Source organism: Anolis sagrei, chromosome 12 (genome assembly GCF_037176765.1).
Source record: "Anolis sagrei isolate rAnoSag1 chromosome 12, rAnoSag1.mat, whole genome shotgun sequence".
NCBI lineage: Eukaryota > Metazoa > Chordata > Lepidosauria > Squamata > Dactyloidae > Anolis > Anolis sagrei.
Window position 1 is genome coordinate 18,867,610 of NC_090032.1, and position 23,123 is coordinate 18,890,732.

The 23,123-nt window shown below is 48.2% G+C and overlaps 1 protein-coding gene across 19 annotated transcripts in view; it reads right to left on the reverse strand.

The window, feature by feature from the left end:
- Positions 1–23,123, reverse strand: part of NRXN2 (neurexin 2) — an 888,378-nt gene that overhangs the window by 411,416 nt on the left and 453,839 nt on the right. For all 19 annotated transcript variants that reach the window (XM_067472511.1, XM_067472506.1, XM_067472510.1 and 16 more), the window contains 2 exons: positions 19,344–19,517; positions 16,459–16,578 (listed from right to left, as the gene is read on the reverse strand). In XM_067472511.1, the coding sequence (XP_067328612.1) occupies positions 16,459–16,578; positions 19,344–19,517 (294 nt within the window). The remainder of the gene's footprint in view (positions 1–16,458; positions 16,579–19,343; positions 19,518–23,123) is intronic.

Consider the following 23,123-nt stretch of genomic DNA (forward strand, 5'->3'; position numbering starts at 1 on the left):
AGCTGGGCATGTTTAGCCTGAAGAAGAGAAGGCTGAGAGGAGATATGATAGCCGTGTATAAATATGTGAGAGGAAGCCACAGGGAGGAGGAGGGAGCAAGCTTGTTTTCTGCTTCCTTGGAGACTAGGACGCAATGGAACAATGGCTTCAAACTACAAGAGAGGAGATTCCATCTGAACACGAGGAAGAACTTCCTGACTGTGAGAGCCGTTCAGCAGTGGAACTCTCTGCCCCGGAGTGTGGTGGAGGCTCCTTCTTTGGAAGCTTTTAAACATAGGCTGGATGGCCATTTGTCAGGGGTGATTTGAATGCAATATTCCTGCTTCTTGGCAGAATGGGGTTGGACTGGATGGCCCATGAGGTCTCTTCCAACTCTTTGATTCTATGATTCTATGAAATGAAGCAGAGAGTGTTTGAGGATCGGGACATCCGTAGGGAGAATAATGTGCTTCTCTATAAAGCTAAGGAAATCTATCTATCTATCTATCTATCTATCTATCTATCTATCTATCTATCTGTGAATTACAGCACTGCCTGAGCTCTGCGAGTGCAGCATTTTTCCGAATGAAGCAGAGAGTGTATGAGGATTGGGACATCCATAGGGAGAATAATGTGCTTGTCTATAGAACTATTGTCCCCCCAACTTTGCTGGACCGAATGCCACGTTGTCCGGGTTCATTCTCTAGTGTGATGAGGTCCTAAAACAAGTGGCTCGCTCCATCCTTCCCTCGGCACATGTGTTCCTTCAAAGTGGAGCAAAAGCAACAGGGAAGGAACGCAGCTCTCTCCCAGCTCTTCAGTTGTCCTTCACCTCCTTCACCTCGAGTCCTGCTTTGCTGCGGCCGGGCTAAATCCGACCCCAGAACCAGGGAATCGGAAAGGGTGGAGTTGGCTTGTCCGGATGACAAGCCGGCACCTCCCCGGGGTCCCTTCGCTGCGCTCTTCCTCCAGAATGTTCAAGCAACAGCAAAGGTTCGCGGCCTCCCGTGGCACCTCTGTCACTCAGCCGCTCTTTGAGCTCCAGCGCTTCCCCTCGAGACGGGAAACCGCCCGCCTTGCCATCACAGCCCTCCTTGCCGGCCTTTTCCGTTCCGATTCCCCTTGAGGTGTGCTCAATTTTTCAAAATGGTCGCCCCTTTCATCTCCGTACCTTGCGGCTGAACAAGCACATCCCGGCTCCTCTGCTCCCCATTGCTCCCCACAGAATTTGCCTCCTAACCTGGCTTCAAATACTCCACTTCTGCATTCTCCTCCTCGCACAGAGCTTCCTTATACTAAACAGAAAATGGGGAAACCTCCATTTTCTTGCCTGCATCAAGCTTTGGTATCTGAACCCGGGTTGGCAGCAGCGACAGAGAGAGATTCCCTACCCTATCGTGCCCAAAACCTTTGAATTAAAGACATTTTTTGCAGAAATGCAGGTGCAAACTTGGCCCGTTTGCAGGAACGGCACTTCCCGTAACAGAGGATGACCTGTCCAACATCAATGCAGAGATGCTCACATTATCCGCAATAATAGCCGTTTTGTGGGTAGCCCTATTTTATTTATTCATTGCACTTATTTACGTCGACACTCCACCATTACTCTAAAGAGCTCTCCTTTTCCCCAACTCCATTTTTTTCAACATCAGGTCGAAATTGAGAGCACAAAAGGTGCCATCAGTTTCACTTGAACCTGGATTTCGCAAGTTCCAAGCCAACGGTAGCTCTGTCCCTTTCCCTGCTTCAGGCAAGTTACATACAAATGGGAATAATATAATCACTAGCAGACAGAAAGCCGAAACCAAGGTTACAACAACATTTGTTATAGAACTCCAATATGCTGATGACAACGTCGTCTGTGCGCATTCAGAAGAAGACCTACAAGCCACTCTAAACACCTTCATGGAAGCATACGAGAAGCTCGGCCTGTTATTAAACATCGAGAAAACCAAAGTGCTCTTCCAGCAGTCAAAAGCCAAAAACCAAAATCAAGGTTACAACAACATTTGTTATAGAACTCCAATATGCTGATGACAACATTGCCTGTGTGCATTCAGAAGAAGACCTACAAGCCACTCTAAACACCTTCGCAGAAGCATACGAGAAGCTCGGTCTGTCATTGAACATCGAGAAAACCAAAGTGACTTTCAGCAGTCAAAAGCCAATCCCTCTCCAATGCCAGAGATACGGCTTGATGGTGTAACATTAGAAAATGTTGACTATTTCCACTCCCTTGGCAGCCACCTCTCCACCAAAGTCAACATCAACACTGAGATACAACAACTCCTGAGCTCTGCGAGTGCAGCATTCTTCCAAATGAAGCAGAGAGTGTTTGAGGACTGGGACATCCGTAGACAGACCAAGGTGCTTGTTTATAAAGCTATTGTCCTCCCAACCCTGCCATACGCCTGCGAGATGTGGACTGTCTACAGACGTCAACATTGAGACTGAAATACAACACCGCCTGAGCTCTGCGAGTGCAGCATTCTTCCAAATGAAGCAGAGAGTGTTTGAGCACTGGGACATCTGTAGGGAGACCAAGAGGCTTGTTTATAAAGCCATTGTCCTCCCAATCCTACTATATGCCTGCAAAACGTGGACTGTCTACAGACATCAGCATTGACACTGAAATTCAACAATGCCTGAACTCTGCAAGTGCAGCATTTTTCTAAACGAAGGAGAGAGTGTTTGAGGACTGGGACATCCATAGGGAGACCAAGAGGCTTGTTTATAAAGCCATTGTCCTCCCAATCCTACTATATGCCTGCGAAACATGGACTGTCTACAGACATCAGCATTGACACTGAAATTCAACACTGCCTGAGCTCTGCAAGTGCAGCATTCTTCCAAATGAAGTAGAGAGTGTTTGAGGACCAGGACATCCGTTGTCCTCCCAACCCTGCTATACGCCTGCGAAACGTGAACTGTCTACAGATGTCAACATTGACACTGAAATACAACTCCGCCTGAGCTCTGTGAGTGCAGTATTTCTCCAAATGAAGCAGAGTGTGTTTGAGGACCGGGACATCCGTAGGGATACCAAGGTGCTTGTTTATAAAGCCATTGTCCTCCCAACCCTGCTATACACCTGCGAGATGTGGACTGTCTACAGACGTCACATGCAACTCCTGGAATAATTCCATCAGCGCTGCCTCCGAAAAATCCTGCAAATCTCTTGGGAAGACAAGCGGACAAACATCAGCATGCTGAGAGGGGCGGTCAATAAATGCAAGAAATAAATAAATAAATAAATAAAGTCCACCAGCATTGAAGTGATGGTCCTTTGCCATCAACTCTGCTGGACCGGCCACGTTGTCTGGATGCCTGACCACCATCTCCGAAAGCGGTTGCTCTACTCCGAACTCAAGAACGGAAAACGGAATATTGGTGGGCAGGAAAAGAGATTGAAAGATGGGCTCAAAACTCTGGCATAGACACTGAGAACTGGGAAGCCCTGGCCCTTGAGCGCTCCAGCTGGAGGTCAGCTGTGACCAGCAGTGCTGCAGAATTTGAAGAGGCACGAATGGAGGGCGAAAGCGAGAAACGTGCCAAGAGGAAGGTGTGTCAAGCCAACCCCGACCAGGACCGCCTTCCATCTGGAAACCGGTGCCCTCACTGCGGGAGAAGATGCAGGTCAAGAAGAGGGCTCCACAGTCACCTACGGACCCACCGCCAGGACACTACAGGACACAGGACACTGTATGCATTTGGATTCTCATTCATCTCAATGCTTTCTCCTGCACATCCATCTATTCCAACCCCATACAGGTATGTGCAACGAAAGCACTCCTGAAAGATGCCCATCCATCCTGTGTTTAAAGACCCCCAAAGAAGGAGAGCCCACCATCCTCGGAGGCTATCTGTTCCACTTTGAAACAGATCTGATAGGAAAGGCCTTCTTCCTAATGTTTAAGTGGAATCTCTTCCCTTGTGATTTGAATCTCTTGCTTCGTGTTATTCATTGCCCGACTTACCGGGCAAGGCCTGTTGCGGTGGGGGGTGCCCTCCCTCTGGCCATGTTGTTAGCAGGTGGCTTCTCTTTCCCAAAGCCCCTGCATTGCTGGAATTTTCCCGCCACTGGATCAGCTGGCCAATCAGAGGCTAACTCCTCCCAGCCCCTGGCATTGGCCAGGGGCTGGTCGCACCCTGTGCCCAGCGGCCTTAAATAGGCTGCGTTTCCAACCCCTCCCCACATTGGTTTTGCCTGCCTCCCCACCCCCCTTTTTCCAACCTGCCCTGTTTCTGGTCCTTGGCAAGCGACCCTGCTGCTCACCCTCACCATTGGCTTTCAGGCTTCAGGTCCCTTCTTCCCTGGACCAGAACCCTCATCATTTACCATCCTGTGCTCCATAGTTGTGTCTTTGTAGCACTCCATCACAATGGCCCCACGCACAAGGGCAAGCGAGAAGGCGGCTTCACCAGAGGCATTGTCAGAGACACCAGCGCAGCCGGCAAAAGGGAGAGGAGATGCGGAGCAGAGGAGATCCCGGCAACCAGCAGCAAAACCAGCGCCACCCAGGGCCCCCAGTGGGCGCTTTACCAAGCAGGACGACAACGTTCTGGAGGGGACCTCCAAGAATATTGAAAAACTTGTAGACAGGATGGGTAAGTTGGAGTCCAAGGTTTTCTCCGAAGAGGGACCAGGAACCTCTTCACCCAAGGAGAAGGAACACCCTGGCAAGAAACGCAGGCGGCCCAGGAAAACACCTGAACCCACGTCCAGCGAGTCCGAGCGCAGCGAATCCGCATCCAGTGAGGAGGAAGCGGAGGTTCAGCGTGATCACCGTACCAGCAGCACTCGTAGGAAGAAGCACCGGTCTTCCAGGCACCATTACAACTACACATCAGAAAGTGACTCCTCAGAGAGTGAGTATGCTCTTGATCCAGTAGACAGAGATAATTACTGGAGGACAGCAGCCCTGGTACCTGGGCTACCTGAGTGGGCCATCAGGAGCAGAGTTGACTCAGGCAGCACTGACACCTCCAGCGGGACGAGAGGAGGAGGTAAGTCTCCCTCTCAGTTACTTCCACCCCCTTCTCAGACAATGAGGACCCCCCTGGGACGCACCTCTCCCCTCGCGTCAGGAGTAAGATCCTTAGAGGATATTACGTGGACATTTTCTCCCTCCTAAAACCCCAAGGAGAGGAGGGCCGGGAACCTCCCCCCCCCCCCCCACAAAGAGAAGGCATAAGAAAAGGGACAGTGCTAGGCCCGTGGAGCATTCCTTCATTAACTGGATGTCCGGTTACACTGTTTACCTGGGGGTAGTGACAGCAGCTTTCCCTGAGCGTGGCTGGCACTTGGCCAATCACCAGGCCCACGTCATGAGGGCCAGACAGCTTGCGGGGGAGGCAGCCGCCATAGCATATGACACCGCATTTCGAAAACGGGCATCCCAAAGTGCTCGAGCCAGATGGGACCTCGTCAACCATGACATCTGGCTCACTGAGGTTGGGCCCAGCATCAGGGGCAAGCCTGAGACAGGGAGGTATGAGCGAGGTTGGGGCAAGAGGGACGCCAGGTGGGCTGTCTGTTGGGAGTTCAACTCGGGCAAGTGTCAAAGGGCCTGTTGCCGCTTCGACTACGTATGTGAGTATTGCACGGGGAGTCACATGAAGGTGTCGTGCAGCAAGCAAGGCGTTTCACAGCCCTTTCGGGCAGGCCGGGCTGGCACCCAGCCCGGTAACAGAAAGGAATTGGGACAAACCAGCAGAGCCATTGGTGGGCAAAGTAAGTGAGTCTTCCTATGACCTTCTTGCACTTGCTCCTTCCCCCGTAAAACTCCCTCCCATGGTCCCATGGCTCAAAGCATATCCTCTCAGGTCAGCAGCCACCTTCCTTTGGGAGGGTTTCTCGGCTTGATTCCGTATCCCAGCAGTCGGCCCCCTCAAGGCATTCACATCAGGCAACTAAAAATCAGCAGCCTTGTTCCCTGAGGTGCTCAGCTCAAAAATTGAAAAAGAATTGGCAGCTGGGAGAATTGCAGGCCCCTTCAGGGCCCCACCCCTGGACAACCTCAGGGTCTCCCCCCTAGGAGTGGTGCCCAAGAAAACCCCAGGCGAGTACCGCCTTATTCACCACCTTTCGTACCCCAAAGGGGAGTCGGTGAATGATGCCATTCCTCCCGAACTCTGCTCCGTAAAATACGCCTCCTTTGATCAGGCAGTCAGACTGGTGCAAGCAAAAGGCCCAGGGGCCCCTATGGCCAAGTGCGATATACAGTCAGCCTTCAGGCTTCTCCCGGTGCACCCAGCAGTTTTCAACCTTCTGGGCTTTAAATGCAATGGCCAGTTGTATTTTGACAAGGCCTTGCCCATGGGGTGTTCTGTAAGCTGTGCTGCCTTTGAGACCTTCAGCACTTTCCTTGAATGGGTGGCCAAGTCCCTGTCCCACTCCAGTTCCATCACCCACTACCTCGATGACTTCCTTTTCGTGGGTGGGCCAGACAGCGTGGAATGTGCTCAATTCTTAAGAACCTTCATAGCTATGTCCAGGGTTTTTGGCATCCCTTTAGCACAGGAAAAAACAGAGGGCCCCTCCACCTCCATTGTCTTCCTGGGAATTCAGCTGGATTCAGTGCGATGTCTGTCTTGCTTGCCAGCAGACAAGCTCACTTCGCTGCGGAGGCGTGTTGGAGAAGCTGCAGCCAAGTGGAAGGTAACCTTAAAGGAACTGCAGGCGCTTCTGGGCCACCTCAACTTTGCCTGTAAAGTGGTGTCCCCCGGCAGACCCTTCTGTGCCCGGCTTGCTCGGGCCACAGCTGGAGTGCGCGCTCCCCACCACCGGATCAGAGTGTCGCAAGGGATGCGGGAGGATCTCAAGGTATGGCTGCGGTTCTTAAACAGGTTCAATGAGATTTCCATGTGGCAGGGTAAGTGGGAGCCCGGGAGCGAGCTGCAGGTGCACTCAGATGCAGCGGGGAGCATCGGTTTTGGGGTTTTTCTGCAAGGACGCTGGTGCGCCGCTAGATGGCCCGACAGTTGGAGAACAGGTAACCTGCTTAGAGACCTCACTTTCCTGGAATTCTTTCCAATCCTGGTGGCAGTGCGCATTTGGACAGACCTGTTTAAGAACAAGAGGGTTCGTTTTTGGTGTGACAACCAGGCGGTGGTAAGGATCATCAAAAGGCCCGGAGTGTGGTGGAGGCTCCTTCTTTGGAAGCTTTGAAGCAGAGGCTGGATGGCCATCTGTCAGGGGTGATTTGAATGCAATATTCCTGCTTCTTGGCAGAATGGGGTTGGACTGGATGGCCCATGAGGTCTCTTCCAACTCTTTGATTCTATGATTCTATGACTCCTAAGTCAGCCAGGTGTGGCAATTTGTGTTAATATGTCTGGAAGCTAATATCACTTTTTCAGCACAACATATTCCAGGCTTGAACAACGAAGTAGCAGGTGCGTTGTCACGTTTTCAGGAAGAAAGGTTTCGCTCCCTGGCACCCAACGCAGATCGTCTGCCCACCAGCTTCCCGGAAGACCTATGGACCCTTGGAGATGGGAGGCCTGGTCAGGACTGATGCAATCGGTGGCTCCCTCTACCCAGAAAGCCTATCGGGTAGCCATGGCTAAGTTCGCCAAATTCCGGGAGGACGCAGGCTACGGCAGCGGGTGGCCGGTCTCAGAGGAAGAGGTAATCCATTTCATGGTTCAACAAAGGAGGGCACGAGTGTCGACCCAGGCCATGCGGATCCAGCTACCCGGCATTGCATTCTTCAGCAAAGCTGCAGGGTTCTGCGATCCCTGTCAGGCATACAGGGTGAGGAAGATATTAAAAGGCTGGAGCAGGCAAGAACCAAAGCGGGAGGACACCAGACGCCCACTTTCATACAAGATCCTCTGCCGCCTCACCAGGACCCTCAGGAGGATTTGCAATTCGCATTACGAAGTTAAGTTGTTTCGGGCAGCCTTCACCACTTCTTTCTTTGGGGCCCTTCGTCTGGGGGAGGTTGTAGCCAATGCCAAGACAGACACATCGGGTAGGGCTCTGCAACTAGGGGACATTGCGATCCAGGGCACCTCCATGACTATCAGAATTCGGAGGTCCAAGACAGACCAGGGGGGATAAGGGGTCTCCCTCGCCATCAAGGGATCTAAGGTAGGGCAACTATGCCCAATTCGGACCCTCACTAAGTTCCTGGGCGTACGGGGCAGCACCCCGGGCCTGCTGTTTGTACACCGAGACGGGAGCCCCCTCACTAGGTATCAGTTCATGGCTATTTTCCAGGGGGCACTCAAGAAGCTGGCCCTTCCACATGGTGAGTTTGGAGGACATTCCTTCAGGATAGGAGCAGCTACTGCAGCTGCCGGGAATGGCATCCCTGCGGACAACATCTAGGCCATGGGGCGCTGGAGATCTTCAGCGTATATTTCATACATCAGACCGGGCCTCCTCCTCGAGGGACCCGGGACTGCCGGCTGCTCTGTTTCCTATTCCCGCAGGACTGCTGGTGCAGGCGAGAGGAAGAAAGGCAGTGGAGGAAGAACCCGAGGAGAGCAAAGCGCCAACCAGGCAATGGGCCGCTAAGGCGAAGCTCGACAGGAAGGCACCCAGGGGACGAGCCAAGATTTGAACATCCGGCAGGCTCTCAACTCAGAACTTTGGGCCTCAATAGCATTGGCTAGATACCTTGGCTCTTCGTGCTCGGGTGTCCAGGAAGCAGGCGTTTATTGGTTGCAGGCAACCAGGGTTGGCAGCAAGGGGCGCGGTGGCACACCACCCCCCTTTTTGTGGCATGTGGCATGGGCCCTGGATCTGGTTCTGCCCCTCCCCTATTGGCGGGGAGGGAGCATCTGGCGGTTTCCAGGGGTGCCGTGTCATGTGACCCGGTATTGTGCCGGCGGGCCCCCTGTTGGACTCTTCTGGTATCGGTCAGCAGCGGGCTGATCGATCTTGATCCAGAACCCATGCCTAGCAGCCAACCCTGTGTTCCTGTAATTAATAAATTAAGTTGTGGCCATTTTTACTCCATCTATGTGTCCGAGTCATCTCTGGTTCTCTGAGAGGGAGGAGTGTCGCCCATCCACACGCAACTAATCACCGGAGCATCAGAAAACAAGCTTGCTCCATCTCCGGCATGACATCCCATCAGATAGTTAAAGATACCTGTCACATCACCATTACGTTTTCTTCTTCTTCCCCAAGCTAAACATCCCCAGCTCTCTAAATAAGCTCCTTGTTGGCCATCTTGGTTGCCTTTCTTTGGATCTAAAGAAGTGCTATACAGCATGTACGAGGGTTGAATGAAAAGTAATGCCTCCACCTTCGTTACTTGGGTTTGGATGGGAATATCTTGATAAATCAAACGCAGAAATAATCCTTAGAATGTGCTCTTGAACGACCACTATTCCCTTACATAATCACCAGACTATTGGATACATTTCTGCCAATGATGAACAAGTTTTCTGAAGCCATCACGGAAGAAGTCGACACTCTTCTCTCACAGTCCTCTCATTCTGGGTACCCATCGTGCACAGATCTCCCGATCCTTAGAATGTGCTCTTTAACAACCACTATTCACTTTTCCACATAATCACCACACAATTGGATACATTTCTGCCAACAATGAACAAGTTTTCTGAAGCCATCACGGAAGAAGTCGACACTCTGTTTCTGCAACCAGCGTCTCACAGTTCTTTCATCCTGGGTACCCATTGTGCACAGATCTTCCGATAGCCAAGGATACATTTCTTCCAACAGTTGGATACATTTCTGCCAACAATAAAGAAGTTTTCTGAAGCCGTCACGGAAGAAGTCAACACTCTGTTTCTGTAACCAGCGTCTCACAGTTCTCTCATCCTGGGTACCCATCATTCACAGATTTTCTGATAGGCAAGGATACATTTCTGCCAACAGTTGCATACATTTCTGCCAACAATGAACAAGTTTTCTGAAGCCATCATGGAAGAAGTCGACACTCTGTTTCCACAACCAGCGTCTTACAGTCCTCTCATCCTGGGTACCCATCGTGCACAGATCTTCCAATCCTTAGAATGTGCTCTTTAACAACCACTATTCACTTTTCCACATAACCACCACACAATTGGATACATTTCTGCCAACAATTAACAAGTTTTCTGAAGCCGTCACGGAAGAAGTCGACACTCTGTTTCCACAACCAGCGTCTCACAGTCCTCTCATCCTGGGTACTCATTGTGCACAGATCTTCCGATAGCCAAGCAAAGCAATAATGTGACATTCTTGTGAAATGTTGTTTATGCTTGAAGTTTCTCTCTGAGCAATACGACGATCATCCTGAATCAATCTGTCAAGCTTTTGCTTGTGAAACTTGGTGGTTGTTGTCACAGTCTTCAAAGCAGCCCCATGTAGAGCACGTTGCAGTAGTCTATTCTCAATGTCACAAGAACTTGGACCATCGTGGCCAGTGGAGTGCTTAGGGGAGTGGTATGTCCCCTCCACATCACTCCATTTAGAAATCTAGCTGCCACCCTTTGGACTACTTAAAGCTCCTGAACAGTCTTCCATAGCAGCCTGCAATGACTAACTACTTGCTTGCTGGACTGTAATTAAAAGTTGCTAATGAGAACTGGAAAAGTAAACTGTGATAAGAACTGTGACAGTGAGAACATCCCATGTAGAGCACGTTGCAGTAGTCTATTCTCGATGTAACAAAAACCTGGATCACAGCGGCCAGTGCAGCTGACAGGGGAGTGGCATGCCCCCTGCACGTCACTCCATTTAGAAATCTGGCTGCTGCCCTTTGGACTATTTAAAGCTTTTGAACAGTCTTCAAATGCAGCCCCATTTTGAGCATGCTGCAGTAGTCTATGCTCTATGTAACAAGAACCTGGACCACCGCAGCCAGTGGAGCAGTTAGGGGACTGGTATGCTCCCTGTACGTCTCTCTCCATTTAGAAATCTGGCTGGACTACTTAAAGCTTCTGAACAGTTTTAAAGTCAGCCCCATTTAGAGCACACTGCAGTAGTCTATGCTCTGTGTAACAAGAACCTGGACCACCACGGCCAGTGGAGCGGTCAAGGGAGTGGTATGCTCCCTGTACGTCTCTCCATTTAGAAATCTGGCTGGACTACTTAAAGCTTCTGAACAGTCTTCAAAGGCAGCCCCATTTAGAGCACGTTGCAGTAGTCTATTCTCGGTGTAACAAAACCTGGACACCATGCACCCTGCACGTCACTCCAGTTAGAAATCTGGCTGCCACCCTTTGGACTACTTAAAGCTTCTGAACAGTCTTCAGTAGCAGCCTGCAATTACTAACGACTTGCTTGCTGGATTGTAATTAAAAGTTGCTAATGTGAACTGGAAAAGTAAACTGTGATGAGAACTTTGACAATGATTACATCCCATGTAGAGCATGTTGCAGTAGTCTATTCTCGATGTAACAAGAACCTGGACCACCGGGAGAGTGGATCTGACAGGGGAGTGGTAGTGTCACAAATAAATTACACAACATTATACTAATTTTGGTGAGTTCGTGTTGAAACTCAAAAGAATTGAATGGGGAAATGTGCAAAGGAGAGAAACCCAACACAACCGCATTTCTCGATCTTTCCTGTTTGGACAGGAGAGGAATTGTGACATGTCCCACATTCCCAAGGCTTCCCAGGATTCCCATTAGTTGCCGTTTACCCCATTAATGGGATTCAGGTAATAACGCAGCTTCCAGTTTGTCCAAAATTAAGATTCCCAAGGCGCAAGGAGGTGGGGCGCAGCGCTGTGTTTTGCTTATGAGAATCGGCAACGCACCGTGCCCGGTGTAGCAAAATTATTGCAATTCTAATTAAAAGCAATGCCTTCCCCTCCCTTGCGAGTTCCCTTAAGGGGAGCCAGCAAAACACCAAGCAGATTACATTTAAGGAAATAGTAAGCGAGGAGGTGCCAAGCGCCCCCCCTTCAAGGTGACCTGTCTGCAAACGCTGGAGGGATTCATTCCTTGTGCATTCTAATGCAAGCTGACCCGGACGGCGCCTCCCGGACAAAAGTGTGGATCTGATGTAATTATCTTTTGGATTTCGCCCCTCCAAACTGTGTGGCGAGCGCGCGGCGGTCCAAACGTAATTAGAAAGGATTATTCCGGAGTGAAATATGTATAGTAACACGAAAGGGATAGATAGAAAATGCACCTAGAAATGTGTTATTCGTTTTGCGTACATTTAAATTGTACGGTAATGAAGAAATTGTGAAACGCAAGGAACGAACATATACAAAAATGAGATTGTCCCACCTTGAACACAACCTGGTTCATCAGAGTGAGGACGCTAAGCAAGGTCGGACTTGGTTGCCAAAGGGGAAACCTGCAATGAATTGCAGGGATGCTAAAACTATGTGCCGTAAGTCTTCTGGGCTGTATGTCGATGTTCCAGAAGCATTCTCTCCTGACATTTCGCCTACATCTATGGCAAGCATCCTCAGGGGTTGTGAGGTTTGTTGGAAACTAGGAAAATTGGGTTTATATATCTGTGGAATGATGTCCAGGGTGGGGGAAAGAACTCTTGTCTGTTGGAGGCAGGTGTGAATGTATGTTTTGTTCATTTTCATGGTCTCTTCCTTTCTGTTGAGAGAAAGGAAGAGAAGCCATTGAAATCCACAAGCATGTGGACAATTTCAACAGAAAGGAAGAGACCATGAAAATGAAGAAAATCTGGCTACCAGTATTAAAAAACTCTAAAATTACAACAGCAAAACAACAGAGAGGAAACAACCAGCCACATCTTAACACCTCTCAACAGGGTATTTTCCCAGGCTCAGCCAAGCCTTCAAATGCTAATGAAGGTGGTCAGTTGAAACATTCACACCTAGCTCCAGCAAGGAAGAGCTCTTTGCCCCACCCCAGCCATTCCACAGATATATAAACCCATTTTTCCTACTTCCAACAGACCTCACTACCTCTGAGGATGCTTGCCATAGATGCAGGCGAAACGTCAGGAGGGAATGCCTCTAGAACATGGCCATATAGCCCGAAAAAACCCACAAGAACCTAGTGATTCCGGCCATGAAAGCCTTCGACAATACTCTTTTTTTTGCCAGGGGTGCAGAGGCGCCTCTGTAAATGCCCCTCGACCGCCACTTGAGGAGCGCCCCCTCAGCTCACAACAGCCCTAGCAGTCCGGGGGGAGCCTCGGCTTTCTTGCCTCGCTGTGGGCGATCCTCTTCCCAAAGGGGCCGGGCCCTTGAGCCTCGCCTAGCCCCTCTCGTTCCTGCTCCACCCGGCCACCGGGTGCGCGAGCAGAGCCGGCGCTCAATCGTTCTCCGCATTCGATCCCTTCCCCATGACCGGCTCCCTTTCCCGATCCCCCGGCACTCCATCCGCCTCCTCTCCTCTCCCCAATCCACGGGTGGGTCAAGGGGCGGAGCTGCTGCACCTGGCCTGCTTCGGGTCCAGAGACGTGTCTGAAGACCCCAGCGTGTGCACCAAAAGTCACCTCTTCTCCTGACTTTCTCTTCAGCCATTGGGAACAAGAGAGAGAGAGAGAGAGAGAGAGCCCCTCCGGCTGGAGGTATCTCCCACCTCCGCTCCCTCCTTTGTTTTTGCGCCTACCTTCAGGAAAGATGGGCATCTCCACCTCTCTCTTTCTCCTCAGCCATTGGGACCAAGAGAGAGAGAGAGAGCCCCTCCGGCTGGAGGTATCTCCCACCTCCGCTCCCTCCTTTGTTTTTGCGCCTACCTTCAGGAAAGGTGGGCATCTCCACCTCTCTCTCTCTCTCTCTCTCTCTCTCTTGGTCCCAATGGTTGAGGAGAAAGTCAGGAGAAGAGGTGACTTTTGGTGCACACGCCGGGGTCTTCAGGCACGCCTCCGGACCCAAAGCGGGCCAGGCAAGGGAGCAAGTGCGGCAAGTGTAGTTACTGGGATGTATAGTTCACCTACAATCAAAGAGCATTCTGAACTCCACCAATGATGGAATTGAACCAAATATGGCACACCAAATCCCACGACAAACAGAAAATATATATTATCAATTATTGGTTGGGGGGCGGTGCCAAAATACTGATTGCTTACCGTTGAAAATTACCTAGGGCTGCCTCTGCGTAACTCCTGCGATAAGTGAGGGAACACTGTACTATATCGTTGTCACACCTGTGACAGGTAAAAACATGTTTTGCATCGAAAACAGCGCCATCTGCTGGACGTCAAAGCAACACATCATGGGAAAAGGGCAGTAAGGCAGATAGGGAAATCCAGGCTGGAGAGAGGGATGGGGCACAGGTCCAGGGGAAAGAGGGGAGGAGGTAAGCAAGAAGGTAGGCCCAACCCAAGCCTCATGCCCTGCCTGGCCTTGCCTGGCACCACCTCACGCCCGGGCCTCAATGAGGACTGGAGGCTCTGAAGGAAGGAACCAAGGATTGAATGGTAGGAAGAGAGAGAGAGATAGGAGTGAAGGAAAGAATTTCCCCAAAATACCCTGATCATTATTATAAAGACTAGTACCATTGTTATTATCATTATTATTATTATTATTATTATTATTATTATATAGGCCATTATTATTATTATTATTTACACCACTATTATTGTTATTATATGGACCAGAATTATTATTATTATTATTATTATTATTATTATTATTATTATTATTATATAGACCAGGGGTCCTCAAACTACGGCCCGTGGGCCAGATACGGCCCTCCAAGGTCATTTACCCGGCCCTCACTCAGATTCAACCTAAGTCTGAAACGACTTGAAAGCACATAACAATGACAACAACAATCCTATCTCATTAGCCAAAAGCAGTCCCACACTTCCCATTGAAATACTAATAAGTTTATATTTGTTAAAATAATAATTAGTATATAGAAATAACGGTTGTAGGTTCGAATCCGGGGAGTGGGGCAAGCTCCCGCTGTCAGCCCCAGCTTCTGCCAACCTAGCTGTTCGAAAACATGCAAATGTGAGTAGATCAATAGGTACCACTCCGGCGGGAAGGTAACGGCGCTCCATGTAGTCATGCTGGCCACATGACCTTGGAGGTGTCTATGGACAACGCCGGCTCTTCGGCTGAGAAATGGAGATGAGCACCAACCCCCAGAGTGGGACACGACTGGACTTCACATCAAGGGAAAACCTTTACCCTTTACCTATTATTATTATATAGACTGAAAGGTTCCAGGTTTGAATCTGGGGAGCGGGGGGAGCTCCCGCTGTCAGCCCCAGCTTCTGCCAACCTAGCTGTTCGAAAACATGCAAATGTGAGTAGATCAATAGGAACAGCTCCAACGGGAAGGTAACGGTGCTCCATGCAGTCATGCCGGGCACATGACCTTGGAGGTGTCTATGGATAATACCGGCTCTTCAGCTTAGAAATGGAGATGAGCACCAACCCCCAGAGTCAGACACAATTGGACTTAATGTCAGGAGAAATCTTCTACCCTTTACCTATTATTATATAAACCAGTATTATTATTATTTACACCACTATTATTGTTACCATATAGACCAGAATTATTACTATTATATGCAGTATTATTATATAGACCGAAAGGTTGCAGGTTCAAATACGGGGTGCGGGGCGAGCCCCCACTGTGAGCCCCAGCTTCTGCCAACCTGGCAGTTCGAAAACATGCAAATGTGAGTACATCAATTGGTACCGCTCCATGTAATCATGCCAGTCACATGACCTTGGAGGTGTCTATGGATAACACCGGCTCTTTGGCTTAGAAATAGAGATGAGCACCAACCCCCAGAGTCGGACACGATTTGACTTAATGTCAGGGGAAAACCTTTACCTTTACCTATTATTATATAGACCAGTATTATTATGATTTACACCACTATTATTATTATATAGACCAGAATTATTACTATTATATAGACCGAAAGGTTGCAGATTCCAATCCGGAGAGTGGGGTGAGCTCCTGCTGTCAGCCCCAGCTTCTGCCAACCTAGCAGTTCAAAAACATGTAAATGTGAGTAGATCAATAGGTACCGCTCCGGCGGGAAGGTAATGGCGCTCCATGCAGTCATGCTGGCCACACGACCTTGGAGGTGTCTACGGACAACGCCGGCTCTTTGGCTGAGAAATGGAGATGAGCACCAACCCCCAGAGTTGGACACAACTGGACTTCATGTCAGGAGAAAACCTTTACCTTATTATCTATATAATCTATTACCTATATAAATAAAAATGTAAATGTCTGCTTGAAACTTTACATCTCCCAAAATACTTCACTTTCTTCTCCATTGAATCACAGCAACGCCTGACCGGGTATAGCTCGTGTTGAGTAAAAATGTAATACCCCCTTGTTTGGTTGTTTGTTTACCAATGTAACAGCAAGTAGTTTATGAACCCAATGTAATTACACAGAGTCTGTATGTCCAATGTCGTACTTTGTGTAATAGTTCTCACACTGAAAATTACAATAAGAAGAACTTAGTTTACAAAGTATTGATAACGTTTGGTCCACCCTTGCTTTTGGAGTCCCAAGTCTTCATAATACATTAGAATATGCCGTGCCCCATGTGTGCCCCCCTCCCTGCCCCATTGTAATCAGGTTGCTACTCACGGTCATTGCACACCGGGCCACCGTACGAGGTCATGGTGCAATCGCACGTGTAGCCGTCCCACTGTTGAAGGCAGACGCCCTGGTTGGCGCAGGAGTCCTCCGTGCAGGTGGTGCTGGGACCTGGAGGAGAGAGGAAAGAGGAGGTTCAACTTAGGAAGCCATCATGGTAGGACACAGGAGTGGAAATCCCTCTTGTGTGTTAGTATGTTCAGCCTCTGATTGTGTCTGATGTTCATAGGAAACCTGCTACCAAACAGGAGCTTTTTTGTTGAGTTCCAGGGCCAGAGAAGTAGATGGCGGAAACAGAAGAACGGCCTGCTTCAGGGGAGCGTGCTTCCACACCTGGAATATTGTGTCCAATTCCGAGCACCACAATTGAAGAGAGAGATTGACAAGCTGGAAAATGTCCAGAGGAGGGTGACTCAACTTGGAAGACACGCCAAGGGCCATCCAGTCCAACCTCCTTCTGCCATAAAGGAAGACACCATCCAAGCCTTCCCAACAAATGACTACCCAGGAACACCTCTGCACATCCAACTTCATTTAGAGCAGTGGTTCTCAACTGGTGGGTTGCGACCGCTTTGGGGGTCGAATGACCCTTTCACAAGGGTTGCATATAATATCACAAAGGACGACCACCTCACCCGCCTCATAGGAAACCTGCTACCAAACAGGAGCTTTTTTGTTGAGTTCCAGGGCCAGAGAAGCAGATGGCGGAAACAGAAGAACGGCCTGCCTCAGGGGAGCGTGCTCACTCCATCCATGTTCAACATCTACACAAATGACCAGCCACTGCCAGAAGGGACAGAGAGCTTCATCTATGCTGATGATCGTGCCATCACCGCTCAAGCAGGGAGCTTTGAGATGGTTGAACACAAGCTCTCAGAAGCTCTAGGTGCTCTTACTGCCTATTACAGGGGAAACCAGCTGATTCCTAATCCATCTAAAACACAGACATGTGCTTTTCACCTTAAGAACAGACAAGCATCCCAAGCTCTGGGGATTATCACCTGGGAAGGAATCCCACTGGAGCATTGCAGCGCACCCAAATACCTGGGAGTCACTCTGGACCGTGCTCTGAACCACAAGAAGCATCACCTGAACATCAAGCACAAGATGGGTGCTAGAAACAATATCATATGAAAGCTGACTGGCACAACCTGGGGATCACAACCAGACACAGTGAAGACATCTGCCCTTGCGCTATGCTACTCTGCTGCTGAGTATGCATGCCCAGTGTGGAACACATCTCACCACGCTAAAACAGTGGATGTGGCTCTTAATGAGACATGCCACATTACCACGGGGTGTCTGCACCCTACACCACTGGAGAAATTACACTGCTTAGCCGGTATTGCACCACCTGACATCCGCCAGGAAGTAGCAGCCAATAGTGAAAAGGACCAAGGCAGTGACATCTCCAGCTCATCCCCTGTTTGGGTATCAGCCAGCACGTCAACAACTTAAATCAAGAAATAGTTTCCTAGGATCTACAGAGACAATCGCTGGAACATCCCAGCAAGCGAGAGTCCAAAAGTGGCAGGCTCAAACCCAGAACCTCAACCAATGGCTGATACCAAGTGAGAGACTCCCCCTGGGGACACAGAAGACTGGGCAACTTGGAAGGCGCTGAACAGACTGCGCTCTGGCACCACGAGATGCAGAGCCAACCTCAAGAAATGGGGCCACAAAGTGGAATCCACGACATGCAAGTGCGGAGAAGAGCAAACCACTGACTACCTGCTGCAATGCAACCTGAGCCCTGCCACATGCACAAGGGAGGACCTTCTTGCGGCAACACCAGAGGCACTCCAAGTGGCCAGATACTGGTCAAAGGACATTTAATCAACTACCAAGCTTGCAAACTTTGTGTTTCGTCTGTTTGTTTGTTTGTTCTGTCAAAAATGTAATACAACTGTCTGGTTGCTCCTGGCGCGATAAATTAATTAATTAATTAATTAATTAATGATGGGAATGAGGGTGATGTTCCTGATGGTAGCCCTGGGTCTGTTGGCAATGGGGATGAGGGTTTGCTTAGGCCTGAGCTGTCTCAGGAAGAGTCACAAGGCCACATTCTTGAGAGGGGCCCTTCACAGCTTTTCTCAAAACAACTATCTGAAGATGATTTGTCAGGTGCAGAAGTTAATGAGAGAGAAGATAATGAAAGCAAAGTTTTAGAAAACAGAGACAAAGTTTTCAGAGACTGAGACAATCAGTTCATCTACAGCAAAAAGAGATAACAAACCTTTCTCTGATGGTAAGATCAAGACAAATGTTTTCCTTTCAGTTGTGGGATCTGGAAAGGCCTTATACTGATTCATGGGAAATAATTGCCTCAGTCGGGTCAACGTAGGAATTTCCTCATGGTCTTGCTTTCAAGTGCTCTTAGTTTCATGTACCAAGTTTTTGCCAAGCTCCAGATTTGGGATTTTTCCTACTGTTTTGTTTCATGGATTCAAGTGCCTAGTTTCATGGATTTTTATGTACTCATAGATCTTGTTTCCCCTTGAAGCTTATGGACTATTTTATATATTGGACCTTTACTGTTTTTGGCTTTTTTTATTGTGATTTTCTTCAATAAACTGCTTGCTGATTTTACCAAACTGGTGTGGTTTCCGAGGTCAGAGCTGCTCCTGCTCTGGTATATGACAATCCCTTAGGAAGAACTTTCTGATGGGAAGAGCTGTTCAGCACCCTTCACATCAGATGGAGTCTCCTTCCTTGAGGACTTTTAAGCAGACACTGGATGGCCATCTGTCCGGAAGTCTTTCCTTGGGTTTTCCTGCCTGGCAAAAAGGGGTCGGACTGGATGGCCCTTGGGGTCTCCTCTAACTCTACTACAGAGTGTTGTGCATGGGGCCACCCTTGAAGGCCTCCTCTCTTACCATCACAGCCCCTCTCGACGTGCCCGATCCGGTGCAGGGCGTCGGCGATGAGATCCGGGAGTCGGCCGTTGAGATCCACGGAGGCCAGGCAGCCTTGGAAGCCGTCCCGCGAGGCCACCAGCTTGGGCAAGTTGCTGAACATATTTCTGCTCAGGCCTCCGATGTACAGCTCCCCTGCAAGGAAGGAGAAGAGAGGCTCACCCAATGCAAGACACAAAATAAAATCACTTGTTATATAACGAGTACTTGAAACACTAAGACAGGTCCTTATGCTCTTATTCTAGTTGTTGTTGTTGTTGTTTTTATATTATTATTATTATTATTATTATTATTATTATTATTATTAGGTTCTTGTGGGGTTTTTTGGGCTATGGGGCCATGTTCTAGAGGCATTTCTCCTGACGTTTCGCCTGCATCTATGGCAAGCATCCTCAGAGGTAGTGAGGTCTGTTGGAAGTAGGAAAATGGGTTTATAGTTCCAACTCTATATGGGACAAGAATCACGTCGAATTCTGAGAAATGCCGGGAAAATGGGACTGATTTCCACCTCTTTAGTGGCAGCAACATGAGCCAGCACTTGGACCGTGTAATATTCCTCCTCTCCTCTACAGATATAACATTCCCATAATTCTAGCCATAACTAAAAGTCACGATTGCACTACAAAACAATATGCATTAGTTCAATGGTTCTCAATCTTCCTAACGCCGCGACCCCTTAATACAGTTACTCATGTTGTGGTGACCCCCAACTCTAAAATTATTTTAGTTGTTTCAACTGACCACCTTCATTAGCATTTGAAGGCCTGGCTGAGCCTGGGAAAATCTTTTGTTGCGAGGTGTTAAGATGTGCCTGAAACAATCAGGCAAATCTTAACACCTCGCAACAAAAGATTTTCCCAGGCTCAGCCAGGCCTTCAAATGCTAATGAAGGTGGTCAGTTGAAACATTCACACCTAGCTCCAGCAGACAAGAGCTCTTTGCCCCACCCCAGCCATTCCACAGATATATAAACCCATTTTCCTATTTCCAACAGACCTCACTACCTCTGAGGATGCTTGCCATAGATGCAGGCGAAACGTCAGGAGAGAATGCCTCTAAACATGGCCATATAGCCCGAAAAAGCCCACAAGAACCTAGTGATTCCAGCCATGAAAGCCTTCGACAATATATTATTATTATTATTATTATTATTATTATTATTATTATTATCTGCATTTGCATACAGCTTTTCTCACCCCTGGTTTACAACATAATGAATGGCAAATTCGATGCCTCACATATATATAAAAATATCACATATCTAAATCCATAACAATGGCCCCCCACGAGAGAGGAATGGGCAACCTGGAAGTCCCTGAACAGACTCAGAAGCGGAGTGGGCAGATCAAAAGACAACCTGGCAAAATGCCACGACCTAAAAGGATCCCACACCTTGTGTAACCGTGGAGCAGAACAAACAACTCCGTGTCTGCATGCTTGTCCATTATGCCCTGCCTCATGGACAGAGGAGGAATTGTTGGAGGCTACAGACAATGGAAAGGAAAGAGGTAGAGAAGGAAGGAAGAAGAGAAAGAAGTAGGAAAAGGGAAAAGGAAGGAAGGAATAGGGTAGAAAAGGAAGGAAGGAGAGAAAGAAAGAAAAAAGGTAAGGAAGGAAAGAGGGAGTGAAAGAAGGAGAGAAAGAGGGAGGGAAGGAAAGAGAGAAGGAAGGATGGAAGCAAAGAGCAAAGGAAGGAAGGAAATAGGTAGAGAAGGAAGGAAGGAGAGAAGGAAAGAAAAAAGGAAAGGAAGGAAGGAGGGATAGAAGAAGAGAAAGAGGGAGGGAAGGAAAGAAGGAAAGAGAGAAGGAAGCATGGAAGCAAAGAGCGAAGGAAGGAATGAAAGAGGTAGAGAAGGAAGGATTGAGAGAAAAAAGTAGGAAAAGAAAAAGGGAAGGAAGGAATGTGAGAGCGAAGGAAGGAAGGAAAGAAGGAGAGAAAGAGGGAGGGAAGGAAAGAGAGAAGGAAGGATGGAAGCGAAGGAAGGAAATAGGTAGAGAAGGAAGGAAGGAGAGAAGGAAAGAAAAAAGGAAAGGAAGGAAAGAGGGAGCGAAGGAAGGAGGGATAGAAGGAGAGAAAGAGGGAGGGAAGGAAAGAAGGAAAGAGAGAAGGAAGCATGGAAGCAAAGAGCGAAGGAAGGAATGAAAGAGGTAGAGAAGGAAGGATTGAGAGAAAAAAGTAGGAAAAAAAGGGAAGGAAGGAAAGAAGGAAAGAAAGAGGGAGGGAAGGAAAGAGAGAAGGAAGGATGGAAGCGAAGGAAGGAAGGAAATAGGTAGAGAAGGAAGGAAGGAGAGAAGGAAAGAAAAAAGGAAAAGAAGGAAAGAGGGAGCGAAGGAAGGAGGGATAGAAGGAGAGAAAGAGGGAGGGAAGGAAAGAACGAAAGAGAGAAGGAAGCATGGAAGCAAAGAGCAAAGGAAGGAATGAAAGAGTAGAGAAGGAAGGATTGAGAGAAAGAAGTAGGAAAAGAAAAAGGGAAGGAAGGAAAGAAGGAGAGAAAGAGGGAGGGAAGGAAAGAGAGAAGGATGGAAGCAAAGAGCAAAGGAAGGAAGGAAATAGGTAGAGAAGGAAGGAAGGAGAGAAGGAAAGAAAGGGAAGAAAGGGAAGGAAAGAGGGAACAAAGGAAGGAGGGAAAGAAGGAGAGAGAAAAAGGGGGGAAGGTTGGCCATAGCAACATGTGGTGGGTACAACTAGTTGTTGTTGTTATTATTATTATATCTATATGCCCATTTTTGGTCAAAAGATATGTAGCCACCTGCGCTTCTTCTATTTTTATCAGTTCTATACTAAATTTATGCAATGCTTTTGATACGAAATAAATAAATATTGAGACTATTGGGTTGTTGTAGGTTTTTTCGGGCTATATGGCCATGGTCTAGAGGCATTTCCTCCTGACGTTTCGCCTGCATCTATGGCAAGCATCCTCAGAGGTAGTGAGGTCTGTTGGAACTAGGAAAAAAGGGTTTATATATCTGTGGGATGACCAGGGTGGGACAAAGGACTCTTGTCTGCTGGAGCTAGGTGTGAATGTTTCAACTGACAACCTTGATTAGCATTTAATGGCTTGGAAGTAGCTGGGGGAATCTTGCTATTTCACGGCATCTTTTCTACTGCTTTTCGGGAAATACCCCTTTTGTAAACAAACTGCTGTAGTTAGCTACTACTAGATTGTGTGATGCTGGGTTGAAAGATGTTCCTGGCCTAGAATGTGATATAGTGTAGATTTGATGGGGGTCATTGTTGAACATTGCCATAAATCGCACTGCTGACCCCTAGTGCCATAACATGGTGTTGCAACCAAAGGTGAAACAATACAAAATGGAAAGCACATGAGCATAGGTATGCGGCTTGGGCGATCCAGTTCGTTAATTTCGTAATTCGTTATTAATTCGTATTTAAATTAGCTTACGATCCAATATCGAACCATGCAGGAATAGTGTGAGGAGTAATTAAGAATCGAAACAATTTTTCCAATTTTCGTAATTATTTCGTAATTATTTCGTAATTATTTTCGTATGTCTGGTGCAAGTTTTACAATCTCGTATTTACCCCACTTCCGGTCCCTTTGCTCTGCTGCTTCCCTCCTCTTTCCTCATGCTTCTTCTTGCCTCACTCGAATATACAATACTATAATATAATATATAATATAATAATTATATTATAATAATACTATTATATTATAGTATTGTATATATTATATTATATTATATTATATTATATTATATTATTATATTATTATATTATAT